The sequence below is a fragment of the Patagioenas fasciata genome, chromosome 2 (assembly GCF_037038585.1).
Source record: "Patagioenas fasciata isolate bPatFas1 chromosome 2, bPatFas1.hap1, whole genome shotgun sequence".
Classification (NCBI taxonomy): Eukaryota; Metazoa; Chordata; class Aves; order Columbiformes; family Columbidae; genus Patagioenas; species Patagioenas fasciata.
Window position 1 is genome coordinate 137,038,524 of NC_092521.1, and position 18,902 is coordinate 137,057,425.

At 36.5% G+C, this 18,902-nt stretch overlaps 1 protein-coding gene across 21 annotated transcripts in view; it reads right to left on the reverse strand.

The window, feature by feature from the left end:
- Positions 1 to 18,902, reverse strand: part of HDAC9 (histone deacetylase 9) — a 466,647-nt gene that overhangs the window by 78,946 nt on the left and 368,799 nt on the right. For 19 of the 21 annotated variants that reach the window (XM_071805072.1, XM_071805059.1, XM_071805061.1 and 16 more), the window contains 3 exons: positions 18,681 to 18,768; positions 14,204 to 14,323; positions 13,773 to 13,870 (listed from right to left, as the gene is read on the reverse strand). In XM_071805072.1, coding sequence (XP_071661173.1) covers positions 13,773 to 13,870; positions 14,204 to 14,323; positions 18,681 to 18,768 — 306 coding nt within the window. Of the gene's footprint in view, positions 1 to 6,944; positions 7,158 to 13,150; positions 13,170 to 13,772; positions 13,871 to 14,203; positions 14,324 to 18,680; positions 18,769 to 18,902 lie in introns of those variants that run through there. The other 2 variants (XM_071805075.1, XM_071805076.1) reach the window with 2 other exon arrangements.

Below are 18,902 nucleotides of genomic sequence, written 5' to 3' on the forward strand. Positions count from 1 at the left end.
TCCTGCAAACATAAATGCACATGTGTAACTCTACTTGGGCCAGTAGTCTGATTGACTTAATAATGAGTTAACATGCAAATATATCCAGCCACACACTTAAGCATTTGCAGGATCTGTCCCAGGTTTCCTGACAGCAGTCTTCCCAGGGACCTTGGTGGCCCCAGACACTGGATCCTGAATTCTGAGACATGTCCCTCCTCCTATCGATTGTCTAGATTTGAAAACCCATTCAGGAACACAAGTTCAGCTTGGTTTGGTTTGGTTTGGTTTGGTTTGGTTTGGTTTGGTTTGGTTTGGTTTGGTTTGGTTTGGTTTGGTTTGGTTTGGTTGTTTTCCCAGCAGCACCACCAGCTGGAGCAGCTAAAAAGATTAGAACCAAACTCTGAAAGTAATTATCCTGAAGAGAATAACTCACAACTAGCATTGCTAGAATACTTCAATTGTTGCTTGCGCTTACAGTATTTCACAGGAGCCTTTCTGGTTTTGGAGAGCACACGTTACCCTCAAGATATCAGGCTGGCTGTAAGGAGTTGGTTCTGTGGGGTGTCAGGTCTGCAAACACACCATAGGGGTTTCCTCACTTATTCCCACTTCAAAGAAGCATTAAGAACAATTTCTCTTTATTACAGATTTTAACTAGATTTCTTCCCCCTGTGATGATTAATTAGGCGTTTGTTACAATTTGCCTTCTTTCCACCTCTAAGAATAAGTGTCCCCTTCTGCTAATCAGACACAAACAAAATGTTTTGAAAAGTAATCACTTGCTAAAAAAAAAATGGAAATTGGGCTTCTGTGTTGTGAGGAATGTACACACATAGCACAGTGAAATTTAACACGGGTAAATGATCTGACTACCTCAAAGTGAAGTTTTTGCCTTCCTACAGTGGCCTTTCACCCTGCCCTTTCCTCCAATCTGAGGAGAGCTGATGTTGATGGAACATATAATGGCTCCTTTCCTGTGTAGTAAAGTCAGCAATAAAGCTCAGTAATTAAGGTGACCGGGGAGGCCCAGCCCAGCAGGCTAGTGGTGTGGCGAACACTTTCAGAACTTCAAACAATATCAAAGTCACTGAAAAACGGGCCTAGTTCAGGGCTGGTTTGAATTAAGCCTCACTTCCACACGCACTTTTCAAATCCAAGCTCAAACAAGAAAGCCAAGGCCTTCTGGATTTCATTAGAGCCAATTATCTTATCTGTTTCATCTCAGGCCTGACCCTAAGGCTGGCAAACAGCTATTCAGTGCGTTTGTGTGGTTGTTTGAGAAAGCCTCCAGCTAGCCAATGGCCTGAGGAACTGCTAATTAAAACACAGTTGCCCCCTGCCTCTAGTGATTAAATATTTTCAAGCTTTTGTAAATAATTTTTCCATTCTTTGCCCCAAGCCTCAGAGGTCCAATACATGCAGTAATTTATTTAGTCAAAGAATAGTGCTGGAAATAAAACTAAAATAGAAACTTAGGAAACTCTTATATCTTGCTTAAATTCTGCAAGTAATATTCTATGACCCTGCAAAACTTGTATACTGTTTCTTATGTAATTAAACCTAATAACCTTATTGTGTTTGAAGTGATACAGTGTGCAACAAACCCTACATTTTGTTGATAAACATTATGTTTCCTCAGATGTCAACAAGACACGTATGTTCATGGGCTTAATGAAATCTTAGACACCGTGGAAAGGATATTGAGCAATATCTGTGCTCCTGAGATGGGTGGACAGAGGGTGGATCGCACTTCCAAAGTCTGTTTGGGGAGGGAGTCAATCTCACCAGTAGCATACCCACATGTCTCAGCTGACAAAGAACAGTTCCATAATACAGGTCTGTGTCACCATGTCGCAAATAAATTCTGGTCATTCAAATTTGCATAAAAGACAAAGAACTACATGTCTTTCAACTGGGCTAGAGAACTCAATCCTTACATCTCCCCCTTTTGCATCAGATCAGGGTACCTGGTTCCAGCTTTGGTCCCAGTTAGTGCACCAGCTTGTGTGACCCCATTTCTCACATGCAGCCACAATCACCAGTATTGGGGGTGTATACCATCATGCAACATCATGAGGAGAGGAATAACTTACAGTATTTGCCAAAGTAACCTTTTAACTCCTTACGTCTTACTATTATCCTTAATCATAACAACCAAAATTATATTAGCACAGTGCATAGGAGTTTTGTGGGAAGCAATCTGGCAAAATAGAAATGTTATAAAAGATTTCAAGGAGGCTAATGGAGTAGTTTTGTAACTGCTTATGAGAATACCCTACAAGTATGAAAATTATCACCAGAAAAAAGCAGAGACGGTACCTGGTATCATGCTCTGGAAAATAAAATTCAGAGGTGTGTTCTGAGAACGACATTGCAATAATAAACAAAATGGCAGAAGCTTAGAAATCACTTTTGCTGGTTGGAATGGTAGTATATTCTGTATTTCACAAACATGCTACAGAAAGAATTTGCAAAATTTAGACACTACTGGGTTGTGACTTCCAACAGAAAAGGTCAAAGGTAACACAAGAACTTGTCTGAGTGACAGACAGAAAGACGGGTCTGCCTATAGAGAGCGGCAGCAGGAATGTCTTGGGTGTAAAAGTTTGGTAAAGTCGAGCTTGAGCTAAAGGCAGATTTCCTCAATTAGTGTACCATAAAGTTTCTATACATTTTCATACTGCACAGAGGAGACATACTTAGAACAGAGAAGCAGTTGGCTGACAAACAATAATTGAATTTGTGTTGTGGTTGAACTGTCCCCGAGCAGACACAATGGAATAGGACCAAGACCACAAGCAGAATGTCATGGAATCACTGAAGAAAGCTCAAGGAAGAAAATGTTGATTCTTCCAAAAGACAAGCTGAAGGAGCTATGTGAAATGCTGGATGGAGGCCAGGGACTACCAAGCATGGAAGCCAGGGAAGGATGAATTTTCAAGACAAAGATCACCAGGGTAAACAAAAGTGGATGACACACAGCTATGGAAAATAAGGGTGAAATATAGACTCTGAGCTTTGGGCTGGGTGGAGTTTATACTCAGAATGGTTTCAGAGTAAAGGAAGGCTGAGATGCTATTTTGGAGAAGGTCTAGAACTGAATCAGAGGACAGACAGCGATCTGTACACTCAGTGATCCTGGGGACAGAGAAGGAGATAAGAGACAGGATGATAGACAGCTTGAAAGCACTTTTTCTTTTCAATGAGATATGGTTGTATCACAAGGGACAAGAACCTCTATTGAGGAGAATGAGAGGTTAAACAGAAAAATACAAGAAAAGATTTTGTCCCAAGTAGACCAGAAGATGAAAAAGAATGACTCCTTGGTGCCAGCAAAAGAGTTTGAGAAGAACAGATGAGGAGCAACTTGGTGATCAGAGGTGTAGGACAGAGATGTCAGAGGAAAAGGGGAGTTAGTGCTACTGTGAAGAATTTGGTGAGTAGTCAAATTATGACTCCAAGAGAAAAGTGTGAAAGGAAAAGGTGAGGTGAGAGTATTTTCTGTATTGGAAAACTATTTCTACTGTTTGGTACTATTGGAAAAGTATTTCAAATACCTGGAAGTTCTTAAGTTTGCTTTGCAAGACCACAAAAGGCAACACAAAAATTTCTTGGTTTGTTTAGTGATTTTTTACATAGAGGCCTATGACTGAACCTGACACAGAGCAAGTAAAAATTAACTCAAGAATGCTCATCCATTGCATATTTTCACTATCGGGGCAGCTAATACTTGTTAGCAGTGGCCCATCTGATGGTATAGAGTGAGAATGAAATCACTGCCTTCTTGATCAGTTGGAAATCACAGAGTCTTCAAGCTGTTACAAACTCTGTGTTTCTTTTGCTGACTTTGCATGCAGTTTCAACAAGAAATATATTGAAAAAGATTGGCAACCTTCTGAAGCACTTGCAAAGGTTTAACAACAATACTTTCTTAATCAGTAAACATTTTGATTGGAGAGGTAGGAGGGTTGGATTGGTTAGGGAGGTAATTAGCCCCTGCTCTCCTGTCAGCCTAATAATGCAGGATCAGAACTGTAACTTTTTTGAGAAATATACTCATTTACCAAAACATAATCTTTTTGTAGAGGTGCATCATATCTGTTTTTCGGTGGAAGACTTCTTTTAAGAGTGAGAGTGGAAAAAAATTATAAATAGTCTGACAGCAAAGGCATTAACTTCAGATGTGATGAGGTCAGGTTCAAGTCCCTGATTTGTGAGAATGGGGGACAATAAATTATTTTCAATCATTCAGGGGTGGGATTTCTCACTTCAGTATTTTTTCTTCCTTGAATGATGCCCTCACAATGACGCTAGAGATGAACATTGTCATGAAAGGGTTTGAAACACACACTTAGTTGTTTTCTTGGAAACTTTCAAACAGTTTTGGTTTTGTTCCAGTGTAGAGGAAAATCACATGTCAAAACCACGGACAGTTGCTACTTACTGGAACTGCTGTCTTTAGTCATCTCTATTTAGTAACGCACAGGAGGGAGAAAGCAGCAGAGACCGATGAATTTACTGACAGGGAGAAAAGAACCAAATAAGCTGCATCTTCCCTTCAGCCCTCCACCTTATATCGTCTGGTATGCATTCCAGAAATAGCTATTTTCAACCTGGTATATACTGTGTTGTAATTTGTTTGGTTTCATTTTTAATTATTTTTTAATTAATTAAATTAATTAATTTCATTAATTTTTTGTAACTTTATTTTAATACCTGATATAAGTATGACTAGACTGCTTATGGTAGGTAAACATATGAATCAGATAAAGAAATATTCAAAAGCTTATTTTGTTTCAAGGCATAACAACACATGAAAGTGTTTGCATATAATCTTAGAGACCTGATGGGCTAATTCCATTAAATGTCTTCATGAACTCTTTCAACAATGACTTTCGCAAGAAGCTACTATTTTGTATACATAACTGCATCTCAGCCAGGAGTTATGCTGGCATGCAGAACTGAGACCTGCATTACCTTATGACACAAATGATCCATTTACTTCTACATCCAGACCTTAGCATATGTGATCAGAGGACAGCCTCCACTTTGCAGGAAAAAAATACACAAATATGCCAAACATGGTAAATCACTGCATAACAGCATTTTTTCTTATAATGCCTGTAGGAAACAACTAATGTTTGAAAATGAGTTTGAAGTCTGCTGGATTCCCTCACACTGGGTAATAACTTTTCCTTCAAGAAGCTGCATTGATTTAATGGGATTATTGGTGGCCCAAGCAGTACTGCTAATACCACATAATCATGAGTCATAGACCTCCCTGAAGTTTTTCATTAGATATCTATTTTTGAGACATTTATGTTTTCATAGTTTCAAACATCTCTCCACAAGACTAAAAGATGACTTTTAAAAGTAATAAAATACGAGTTGGTGCTCCAAGAGCATCCAGTAACAAGAAACCTCATAAGATCTTGCAGCACTGAGCACAGTGCTATTCACCATAATTCAGGATTTCAAAATCTTGCTCTTGCCAGATTTTTCTGTTTTTCTTCAGAACTTTTTGAGTTTTATTTGCTAGAATGCACTTTCTATGAAAAAAAGACTTGTTTCTTTAACTCAATTACTTTACAGGCAAAGTGTAGCACAGGTACACAAAATCATTAAGATTAAAAAATATCTACAAAGATTTAATGGCGCAAAAGCACGAGAACATCTAGGCATGCCCTGGAGGGACCCACACAATCTTATACTGAGACACAGGTGCGTGAGTACACCCAGAACCTCACAATACTTCTTTGCAATCCTGCTTACGTTTGAAAGAAGCAAAAGAAAACTTCCCATTTCTTTTTCTTCTTTAAGTATTAAAAGAAGAATAGTGGAGGTCTCATTAGCTAAGCTGGCTAAAGAAAGCATGAATAAGAACTGTGTAGCTGAAAGGCCTCTGTTTCTGCTGTTCTTGAAACAACACTTCTGTCTGATTCTGGATAATGGGCTTTTAATAAAAATATCCACCAAAGGAAAACAATTAGACAATACATAAAGCACCAGGGTGCAATCTAGTGGTTCTGTTACAGTCTGGAGCTGTTCCAGCAGAGAACATGTGGATATTTTTTACAGGCTAGAGTATAGTTCTCAAAAGTTATTATAAAGCAAGAAAATTTAAATTGATGCCGGACGTGTACACAATTGCTCAGTGTTGCTGTAGAACTTTTAATTCAGTTCTGAAATTTTTCTCCATCTAAATGCCATGGATATTTTGGCTTTTAGGATAAAAATATCTTCTGTATTCTTGCTGCTGTTTAATTTCTTCCAGGATGTTTCTGGCAATATTTCTCACCTTTCCATCGAAGTATTTGACAATATAGCAATTCTTTATCCATCCACCTCTATTCTTTCATCTTTCTGGCCTGACAAAAATTGGAAAATAGTTATATTGGAAAAGAGCTCAGGTTCTTTTCAGTACATTGAAACTACAGACCATGTATGGCTTGGGGTTTTAATCAAATAGTTTTTAACCTGAACCACATAAACCTGACACATGCCATACTTTATTATCCTTTCTCCTGCACCCCCTACTCTGCCATGTCAATAAAAGAAACTGTGCATCTGTAGAAAAGTAAGCCGACACTAATTAATTTCTGTAATGAAAGATTTCATTTTTGTAGTTCTCATGAATGAAAGGAGCATCATATACAGTTTTTTAAAATCCTGGTATATTAAAGGTGAAAATTTAAGGTAGTTTGCTGAGAAGAAGTTAGATTTTTCCAAATAAAAATAAACAAGTAGGAAGAACAAGAGGTTGCAGGTTATAAACAGGGTTGCCAGTTTTAGTTTTATGGTGAACTTTGAAGTATAACGAAATATTGCAAAGCTGTTTATACCATACCAGTGCTTCAAATGCTTTTAACTCTGCTTCTCTGTTTCCTAAGGACTCTCAGAAAATTTGGCAAGAAACAAGAAAAAAGTATGAAAATTTACCATTTTTACAAAAAACCCACTACCATATTCAAAAAAAATATTCAAAAACCACAAATCCTCAGGACTACATATTATTTTACATATGAAACTTATACTTTAAGCAGATTGTAAAAGTATTATTCCAAGTAAACTTCTAGCTTCTTCAAACTTCTTCAAAAGGAACTGCTGAGGCACTCTTAAGTCATCTTTTTATAGCTGTTTGGTGCACCTTTCTTCAAATTCTCTTAAGACATTTTCTATGGCAGAAGAGAAAAGAAAGACATCTCTGGTTGAAATGCTTATCATTTAAAAACACTTGGAAGAAGTGGACAAAACCAGAAATACAAAAGTGATTGAAACTGTAACTTACAACTCCACAGAATGCTGTGCATGACTGAAAGCAAACTATATACAGAAACCATCACATAGATTTCCCGGACCTTCCATGACTCTGTTCTGTTCAGCTGTATTTTTCTTCATAAGAGCAGTACTATGCCCATGACAATGCAGAGGGATTTTGGACAATTAGCACTCTTAATAATGTCCATCTACATTTGGGTAAGTCATTCTCTGCCTCTCATGGATACGACTCAGATATTCTGCCTTCCTCTTTAAGCACAGAAATGCTGAACGCACTGCTGTCAGCAAATAGACTAGAGAAAGAACAACAAGTGGGATAATCTTTACCAGTTATTGTAAAGTAAAATATTGAGAAATATTGAGAAATGCATAATTTGGTTCTGTTAGTAAAGAAAAACATGGCATTTTGCTAGTCTGAGGCTATTGTCAGCAGAGTTCACTGATAACACAACAGATTCAAGTTCTGAAGAAGGTAGTTCTGTCTACTTCTACTTCCTTTATAGACTCATGAGACTGAGCTGCTAACTTAGCTTTTTTATTTCTTCTCCCACACTTTTGTTTTTTTATCTCTTCACATTTGAACCAGAAACCAAGTCTTACTATATTTTTCAGTCTAGTATAAAATAGGCTCAGAAGCAGCCTCTGGACATTACAGCCATAAAAAATAATAGCATTAAGTTATTGGTATTTAGGATTACTGTTGAAAAGAACTTTTTCCTCAAAAGCTATTCTTAGTGGAATTCATTATATATTATCGCAATACACCATTGTTCTATGACCCACTGTAAATAGTTAGGTACAGCTAGGAAAAATGTATATTTTTGTCTCCTACATTCTTGTACTATGTTTATCAGAAACCAAGGTTTCTACTCAGTCAGAGAGTTGTACAATATTGTAGAATAATGATGTCAAAGAAAGACATAATAATACTAAAAATAATATAAATCGATGGTTCGCCCTCATGTGGTGTATTTAGCTCATTTCTAGAAAACAGCAGAGCTTCAGAGATGAGCAATTAAAATGATTTGGCAACTGGATACATTCCTAAAGGAAAAGAGATTGAAAAGACTGGAAATATTGTATTTTGAGAGAAGAAAAATAGGAAAGGACATCACACAGATAACGCAAATGTATTTAAAATAATAAACATGGATAGGTAAGAATGTGTACCTCATCTACACATGTAGTACATGAACAAATGGACATTTAACAAAAGTAGAAGACTAGTGATTCGAGCTTAAAGAAAGAATTTCTGTTTTTCATGCACACATACCTAAGATCATGAAACTGAATACCAACAGGATACATAAAACTTATTAAAGTTATTATCTCCAATTCCTTAGTGTACAAAAAGTTACTATAAGTAAAATTTACAGGAAAATTAAATTAACGTGTACAAATAGATACTATATATGTATACTTAGGTGAAAAATCATAATGGAAACATAGAAATATTTGAGTATGCTTTTTTATGGTTTATGTATGAAATTGTAACTTAAAAAGTAGGAGAATACATTTGAAAAACAACAGAAATATATTTACAAAGTTTTTCATGTGAAATGTCAAAATTAAATGTCATCAGATCAGGAAATACAAAAATAAGACCAATATAAAAAAAAAGGTTGGTATACATTAGTGTAATCTCTCAAATAACATTAACTATGCCCTGTAAGGCCACAAGACTACAATGAATATTTCTTGATATTTTTGATCAGAGATTAGAATACAAAGAGTTTTAAACATATTTGTCTTCTCCCAGAACAAGCACTAGGGATTGTAAGACAGAGCGAAGGTTTTCTGCACACCTTTGTTTTATTTAATTTTATTTCATTTTTACACTTTAACATATGAGGCTTGAAGCATTATGTTAATTTTGAATTCTCTTTGGTTAAAAACATTATTTTGGAGTAATCATACATTTTGTGTCGTCTTTTAAATTAGATCATTAATATAGTTCATCCTTAACTCTGTCTTAATGTCACCTATGTCTTTTGAATTTGCTCACCTTCTTAAATTAAAATCATACATATGACTGCTAAAAGTTGAACTCAAAGATAATATTATCATGAGCTATTTCTAATCATTCCAAGAAACACACACACATATTTCATTTTATGTAAGCTTTTATGGCCAGGTTCATTGATACGCTGTGGCTGTTTTATGCTACTCTGGAGTAGAGCAAAGCAGCCAGAGCATACTGGCTGGTTAAGCTAAATTTACAGCTCCTTTGTTGAATCAAAGCAATGTAAAGCAGTTAGAAGGCACACCCCAGTTTCTTTCTGTCTTTTGCTTCTCTCTCCCTCTTCTGAACACACACACACACACACACACACACACACACACATTTGTTTCCATTGCCTCCTGTGTCTTCTATATTTTGCGCTATGGAAACACATCTCTTCTGTCCTCTGTAAACTCCAAGTACATATATGTACATATGTGCATGTACAACACAGACCTGAACCTCTGCTGCCTGCTTAACTGAGCACATCTGGTATTATGTGGAGCTTATGAAAATAATTATTTGAACATTAGTAGTTGACTATTGCTCTTATTTTTCTATAACTGTTGGCAGAGAAGAGTGGATTATATCCTCATAAACTCGAGTGTAGAATCATCCTCTTAGAAAATAGTCACCATCTTCTATTGCTTTCAAAGAGATTAACACAAATTTAATCTGAATAGGTGGAAGTAAATGACGAAAAAAACTCTCTATAGAGAAAGAAACACTAGGCCTTGAAAACAATGGAAAAGAGCTGTGTTTTTTTGTTATCATAGTGGAAAAGAAGAGCTTCCTGCCCTTTAGAAAAAGAACATTCTTTCAAGGATTTTTGTAGCTAGACTGGTTGCTTTACTAGGGTGAACATCAGACAAAATTTTTCCTGCAAAATTAAAAGGTATAGATTTGATTACTGCACTTATTTTCCATTCTACAGAAACTTTTCTCCTACTACTTCCTTGTAGTTAACATAAGTAAACATATTATCTTAGAAGAAATGGGAAAGAAATGGAAAGGAAAACACATTCCTTTATACATGAAAGACCAATCTTCATCTCCACACTGGCTACAGCTATTTACATTCGATTTTGCACTAGAGTTATTTTCAAAATACAACAAAGACTCTTCATGTAGCACTGAAGTCAAAATGGCAGACACAAACCAGCACCATAATTTTTCCTGTTGCCCACTAGAGTCCCACAGGAGCCACTCGCTCACCATGCCTTTGAGGTGATTTTTCTGTGTTATGTCTCTAACTCATCTTCAAATTTTCTGCATTTTTACACATACAGTTGTTTTTTCCTGAAGAAACAGAAACACTTTCTTGGACAGTTTGAGGGAAGAGTAAGGTGGAATCTCATTCAGCCTCAACAAAATTTACTTAAAATAGGTTTATCTAATTATTTATGCACTGGAAAATGACTAATATTCAGCTATCTGTGTGTGTAGAGATATATATGTATATATATCTCTACATGTGGGTAAATGCTTATACTGTTCTACAAATAATTTCTGGCCGAAGAACGATATATCTAATACCAAATACGTCATCATATGTAATACGTGATTATGGGCAGAACTCTAGAGGCAGAAAAAAACCTTGGTCTCTATTTCTGTGGACATTATCGTTCAGAAGGATCTCTGCTGTGAAATTTGACAGTCAATCAAGCAGTAATGAGCTACCTAGTGTCATGGCTGTTGACACTTCAAATATGTGCTTGGTGCAATTCCAGGAAGAAAGGAGGGCTCTGCTGGTGAGAAAGTGAAGGTTATGTGCACTCCCTAGGGAGCTTTAGATGATTTTAATGCAAATTTCTCAGTTCCTAAGAACTCAAAGGATTAACCTCTTGAGGCAGCCAGAAAGCAGGAAGTCTCAGCTTCTCTCCAAACAGGATCTACCCATCTGCAAATTTATTCACACCTTGGTTATTTTGGAGAGAACCTTCACCTTTGTCCATTGGGGAGCAGGTATGAAGAGAAAATCTCTCAATTTTGTACATTATTTTTCCCTTAAAATTGAGGACATCTGACATTTCCTGGGCCTCCTCCCCCATTAGTTGGGTAATTCTGTAATTCTGTAACTCTGTAATTCTGTCTCTAAAATCAATTTATTTGGAAAAAAACTCTTCTATTGATTTTCTCCAAGACTACACCTTCCTTTCTGTCTATGGCTAAAGAACTGAACCGTGGACTGTTTCCTGACTACTATTTCACAATTCTGTCCTGGCCAAACTGAGAATGGAGTTTACATCATGTGTGACATTTTGGATAACAGCAATGGATAAATTCTGGTCCACAGGTTAAATGTCTCTTTATTAGGGATTGTGAATTTACCTAGCATTCAGACCAGATTCATAGAAAATCGCTATCCAGTCTATCCGACATAATTTATGGATTTTTGTATTCACCCTCCAAAGTTTCATGCTGTTTGCTTCATTGAACACCACTCAAAACTGTCATACCTGTCATACCAAATCCATATCAATAAGCCCTACAGAGGGCACAGAGACTGTGCCCAGGCAAAAAATGGTTTAGGAGATAGGGAAATATTTCCAGTCATTCCTACTGTTCTGGAGAAAAGGAAGAAAGCAGCATCTATTGTAATTAGTCAACAGCATTATATTCCTTAAAAAAAAAAATACAAAATCCCCACAGTTTAACACAATGAAAAACCTTCACATTGATTACAACATTAATCACAATGTTAAATGGATGCATTTAAAATATCAGCATTAAATTTTACACCATCAGCAATTTTTTTAAGGGAATCCCAAATCTTATATTGAATTTATCTGCACTGAAAAAAAAATATATAATTAAGCATTTATTTTAGCTATGTCTGCAAATGCTTAGTCAGTATGTAGTAGCTTACATGAATTATATTTTCCTGAATAGTGCTGTTCTACTCAGGCACAGAGGTTGAAACTCTCTGTAATTCTGATGAATAATAAGTACAGCAGCAGTTTTAGCTGCTCCAGACTATTTACTGGTGTGCATTGAACTAGAACTGCAAAGTACATATTGGAAAAGTTATTATTAAGCTCAAGTATTTGTTGTCAGAATAGCAAGGGTAATGACTGTGGTTGCAGTCTCAGTAATGTAAATCTTCCGTTTGATAAGCTGGGACCACCCTTCTCTGCAGTGTTAGATGGCCATATTACCTATAATACTACTGGGACAGGTTAGATCCAAACCAAGAATTTTGGGGTGAACATACCGGACATATTCATATCAGACACTATTACCAGTAATTTGAAGCATCCAGTTCCCTAACTTCACTAAAATTTCATCAAAGAATAAGAAAGATCTTGGAAAGATCTTGAGGGAGTACTGAGGTGTAGAAAATTTGGAGCCTGCCACTATTTTTTTAGACTCTTTTAAAATACAGTCAAATGTTATAAAGAAAATTGAAAGCTTGTCTGTAATAAATGTGTAATATTGTGAATGTGTAAGGCTATTTCTGTGTCTAGGGCTTAGACTTTGAATTCAGATTTGTTGTTTATCAGATCCTCTGCATATTATTTCAGCACGGGAGTGCTTCAGAAAAAGAAATGAAAATGAGTTTTATACTTTTTGTAATGTGTTTTGGATAGCATGTAGTCAAAAGTTACGTAAGGTAAATGCACTATTTCAAACTAAAAGTCTTGAAAGTGATCAGAGATACATGTTAGCTGTCTCATTGCCTTTCCATTATTTCAGTTTCCACTAGATGAAACCTCTTTTCAAACATGTAGTATGTGCCCAGTCTTGAGAGGTGAGTGCCCACAAAACCATTCCACTGGACTGCTTTACAATGAAAGAAAATGGTGTATGTAAGACACAGCTACTGAAAGTCTGAAAGAGTGTGTTTTAAACTGTTTTTTTCTCCTCTGGTCCCATGAAAATAAGACTAACTATTATGACGCATCACCTATGAAAGAACAAAATTTAATTTAGAATGAGCTATTGAAAGCAAGGAGAAATACAGTATGCAACTTTTCCTATCATTTTTACTGAGATATTTCACAATTATTTTCTTTTAAATAAATAACATTTTATTGAAATTCATAGAAAAAAAAATGGTCAAATCTGTGAGCATCATGATTAGACTTTTAAGAGAATGAAGCATGCTGGGTTTGGACCATGTTTCATATTGCTTTCTATCTGCTCTACTTGCATGTAACTACAATCAACATGAATGAGAACAGTAATTTTCTTCTGCCTGGTATAAAGGCTTACTTTTAAATTTTGCAGGTAGAGGAGTGAGCAAACTCAAAGTAATCTTACTGACATCATATAATAATGATAAAATGACTGACCGATTAAACCATTAGACATACTTTTTGTCAATTCTGAGTGGCTGATCATGACAATTAAATTTTATTATTTACTAAGCTTTTGTATACTGGGATACCAGGGTCGAGTTAGTTTCATAATGGGTCATTCTCCCATCTTTCAACATTACATTAGGTGCAATTCATGTGTTTATGTTCTACAATCACTTTTCATAACTTTAAAAGAAAAATGTACGAACCTGAATGCTGTGAGATACTCAACATCACCCATAGGAGGATCCAAGCCACCTGTCCAAGCAATATTTATGTTATACCCCTCACCAGGACCACTTCCAACCTGAAAAATAGGAATAAAATGCCAAAGGGAGTGAAGAGGATGAAAAAAAGAGGAGAAAAAGAGGGGGGGTGGGGAAACCCGCACAGAAAAAATTCTCAGGCATGCTTTAGAAACAAACATCAAACAACATGTCAGATCAGCCCAGTCTTGTTTGACAAGGACTGCTCTGGGTTATGCACTTGTTCTCCACTGGTCCACTGCTCCCAGTGGACAATTTGGTAATCTGGTGTAATTTAAAGAACCAGAGAAGGACAAGAAAATTAGGGGTAATCATGCAACGCAATTACCTGAAAGATACAAATAAAAATGGGGCTCTAAAGAAATAAACCTAACCTCATTTGGGGCTCCACTGCCGGGGAAGAAGTTGCCTTCATCATAGCGATGGAGGGAAACATACAGGATGCTGGGGTCAGCATAAAAAGCCTGCTGTGTACCGTTGCCATGGTGAACATCCTAAAGGAGAAAGAAAACAGATGACAAATGTAATAATGTCCAACTTGGTGTAGAGAGCTCAGTTCTGCTTTCTTTTACCCCCTCCCTCCCTCTTTTTCTCCCTGTTTCTCTCCCTCTCCCTTGCCCTCCTTTTGTCTATCCCTTTCCCCCTCCCTTCACCACCCCATACTTCCTGAACTTTCAGGCAAATTACTCTTTAATGCACTCATTTTTTAAACTGGCTTCTAAAAATCAGGAAACCATAGCGAGCGTGCCCTGGAGACTCCAGATGAGCAGTCATTGAGAAATCCCAGTCCTTTTGTACAATTAGATATTTATACACCGGCTCTTTGTACTCCTTGCTTCAGTGATGGAATCTAGCATCCTGTTTTATGGAGGAATTTTATGACTTATTAACTGCCAACAGTTCATAACCCCTCAGGCTTAATTAACTAGCCTCATTGGCCTCTGAAGAAAGACTAATGTTTAAACTACAAACTAGTATTTTGCAGAAGGATCTATGGTTTACAGAGCTTTTTCACAATTCTTGACAGAACACTAAACATAAGTGTATTCATTGATTTGCCAAGTTCCACTATTGAGGTCAAAGGCTCTATGACCAGCTGAGTAAATTGGCTTTCTTGAAACATTCAGTTCAGTTAGCAGTCCCTCAGCAGTTAGATCCACATCAAAAGAGATGCCAGATGCGGAAAGGACTTCATACCTCATTTTTGCAAAATCATGACGGCAACAGTTGAAGACATAGGAATATGATCTCATTAGCTATTAAATCATCTGGCAGATAGGATGGTGCCTTCCGCAATCAAGGAGTGGCCTTGGCCAGTCTCCATATTTCAAACGTTATATAATGCCAGTGAAAAGAAATTCTGTCATTAAATAAAATGCTGAAAAAATAAATGCTGGCAATATGTCTATACAACAAAGGCTGATGCTGTGGACTTTTCCTCTTTTTTAGATTTGTTTTCACAGTTTTACTATCGTATTATGTCGTTAGACACACAAGAAATTTTACAAGTGAAAATGGAAAGCCCACTTGCCTTTCAGTAACAGAAAACTGAGTCTTTTCTGAAGTTTCTTTGCTGTCATTTGTAAGAAGCTGAAAAATTACAGGTATTTGCTTCTCCTCCTTTAATCCATCCCTTTAAAATTTTCTGATTTGAAGAGATAATTGAGAAGGAGGACTGAAAAAGTACTCTGAATGACAACATTCTCACCCAGACTTTATTTATTTTACAAACACCACGAAGTCTGAACCAAACTTAGTATCAGAGGAACAATGGTCACATTTTCCTCAGGATGCCTAGATTCCAGGATGGCTCAGGTTAGTTGAACAATGCCAATGGCACAGCAAGCACTGCCCATTGCTCATGCTCTTTGCCAGCCAATGCAGCGTATGACTTTCATCCATACTGTTCGGGACTCTCTGTGTTGAATGAGTCTTACTTGTACTACATTGTGCTTGACTTGTACCTCTACTGGGACCTCTGTGGGGTGATATTATAATGGTTACTTTTCTCAGTTGAAAGTACTTGAAACAACATGAGGATGAAGTTACAGCCCAACTGCAACTTAATGCCAAGATTAAATGCAACACATGTTGGAGGTGCAAGGGAGCACACACTGGTGTGAGGGTGTTGGAGATTTGAAGGCAGCCAACATAGTGTTAGAGGGTTCTGACTGGCAAACGAAGTAAAATGTGGCATGCAGACTAACCCCAGAATCCCATCCAGTCTTCAACTGTAGCAGAATTAATTGGTTCACTCCAAAACAGACCCAGATCACCCTGACATACATGCAAGTATTGATGATCTTGGAACAAGGATTGCAACAACAACCTGAGAAGTTATGTTGACCATATAGATATATCTGCAAGACTATGACTAAAACCATAATAGGACTTCATTTTGTGATTGCAATTAGTCTTTCTTTTCAGTTCATACTTGGAGCTTTAGATACATTCTTGTTGTAACAGTTTTCAAATAAGAAGAAAAAATATTAAATGGAAATATGGAGCGATTTTTAATTTTTTTTTTTATTATTCAAATCTCAAAGCCAGCTTTCTTGTCTAGATTTTAATCTCACCAAGGGTTACTTTGTTTTGAAAAGCAGTAACTTCTCTAGTTAGACAAAGAAAAGTGCTGTTTTAGAGTGCGGATGTTACCATGTGGGAAACATGTTCATATTCTGCTCTTAGTACATCAAATGTATTCACAGCATGTAAGTCAGTTCAAAATGAAGATTTATTCAAATGGTGGAATAAGAAAAGGTGAAAGAGGGGTCTTTTATTTCAGTGTAGAAAAAATGAAGATTAAAATTTTAAAAAGTTAAGCATTTTTATATGAATACACACAACAGCTATGAAGATTACACTTAATTTGTAACCAGAGTGCAGTTTAATGTGTGGGATCTAATACCATTTTTTAACATCTACATTGAAGTAACACACAGAGCTGCCAACCAGCATGGGGTCCTGCTGCACTAGTCACTGTCAAAATACAGCCTTAAAGGTTAATTTCAAGTCTAACATCTGTAATTCCATTTTGTCCTTCAGATGCCAAAAACTCTCTGTTGGTGATCATCAAGATATCACTATTAACATGTTAATTCATTCAATTTGGATTGTGATTTAACTATAGTTTGCATACATAAGAAATTTTCCATACAAGTTTTTGGTCATTGCACTGATCATGGAGCAGACTAGGGACTGGACTGCAAGTGCTCCAGGAATTAAGTAATCTGTGTCAGCCATATATTTCTCCCTTTTCACCAGCTGAGTTATTCTGGCCAATAGGGCAGAGCCAGAGAGAGGCTGAGCATTCCCTGTCTACTTTCCTAAGGACAGGCGGCTTCACAGGTAATCATTTGCACAGGTAATGATTTGCACATTTAACCTTCCCCTGCAAAGCTGAATTCTGAAGTCCTTATTGTCTGAGTAGGTCAAATGGAAGTGATTTCTTTTCCTAACAATTGAATGTAACACTTAGAGTTAAAAAGACTTAAAAACATTCACAAAATGCAAACTTTGAATAGGTTTTTCGTCCTTAATAAAAAACAAGAATACACATACAAGTATACACTTTTGGCCAGCATTTCCAGCAGTTCATTGAACTGTAAGATTCAAATCAGCAAACAGATCCAACATAGAGTAGAAGTGATTTTTTTTTCAGAAATACTGGTTTCTTGCAGCTTATAATTATGTTCTTAAGTGATAGTAGAACACTCTGAGAAATATTTGAAAAAGATTCTAAGAATATCTGCCCGTATACTCACATACTCATTCTGCCATTCATATTTCACTTGCCATGCCTTCTCCCACACTCCCCCTTTCTCTGCTTCTCTTCAACAGCCAGTATGCATGTTTTACTGAACAAAAGTGCTAGATGGTAAGGCCATGACTTCACAATAAGATTTAATTATGAGTGCAGATATGAACAAGATTTAGACTATTAAGCCCTGCACTTCAAAAACCCTTTAACATATTTTGTTCTTAAATCTTTTATCACCTGCAAAAATTAATTAAGTGCAGATGTAACAGGTTAGGTTTTGATGCCGGGGTTCATTTCCTGTCTATGCTTTGTCAGACACCCTATTACACCTCCTCATGAACTGTAGGAAAACAAAAATGGTGCTCATAAATCAGCATTCAACTTTCCTTGGGCTGTGCATTGGGCTGATGCTTTAAGTGCAAGGCAGAGCCTCAATTCATTATTCATGAAAATAATATAGACAATATGCCAAATGTCATCTGCATTTAAATACTCCATTTGTTAAACATATTAAGTATTGTGTAAGAATGTCTTCTATTAAAATACAAGACTAATCCAATGAAGTGGATTTTTAATCACGCAGCTTTCCTTTGGGGAACCATCAAAAGCTGGCATACATGACTTGAAAACTTCTTAGAGGGAATGATCTGTTGATTTGTTTAATAATATCAAAGTTACACAACAAGTCGAATCATTGCTAGCTGGGGGAAGTAGTGAATTTGGTTACCAAAGCAACCACATTCTTTAAAGCACATCTAACTATTTAAAGTTTCTATTCTGTAGGGAAAAGTAAACTTGGGTTCTGTAGGGTTATTTTAACAGTGGAAGTATCAATTCATTTAAGGACCATAAAAGTTGCCCTGATCTGTGCCTTCTTCTCATTAAATTGCAGTTAACACCATTAAAGTGAAACATAGATGTTTATGGTTTCAGTACTACCATCCTGGCTTTAATGAGTTCTCAAAATCAGAGGAAATGCACACCTTTATTACTTGTAGGTATTAAAAGAAGGAAAGTGTGACATACAAATACAAATTCATTATCTTTAGTCTAGATGCACTGAAACTGCGATGCTTGCCAAGAATACATACCAGATCTACAATCAATATCTTGCCTATATTTAGCTTGTCTCTCAAATATTTGGCAGCAATTGCAATCGAATTAAAAAAGCAGAACCCCCTGTGGAATAGAGAAGAACAGAAATAAGAAAGCAAATCAGTCAGGAAAACAGCTATAAATAATGTTCAGAGCATTTTTAAAAATGCTATATGATCTCTGAGGCCATAAATCTGCTTCTGGGAGTACCTAGAAAG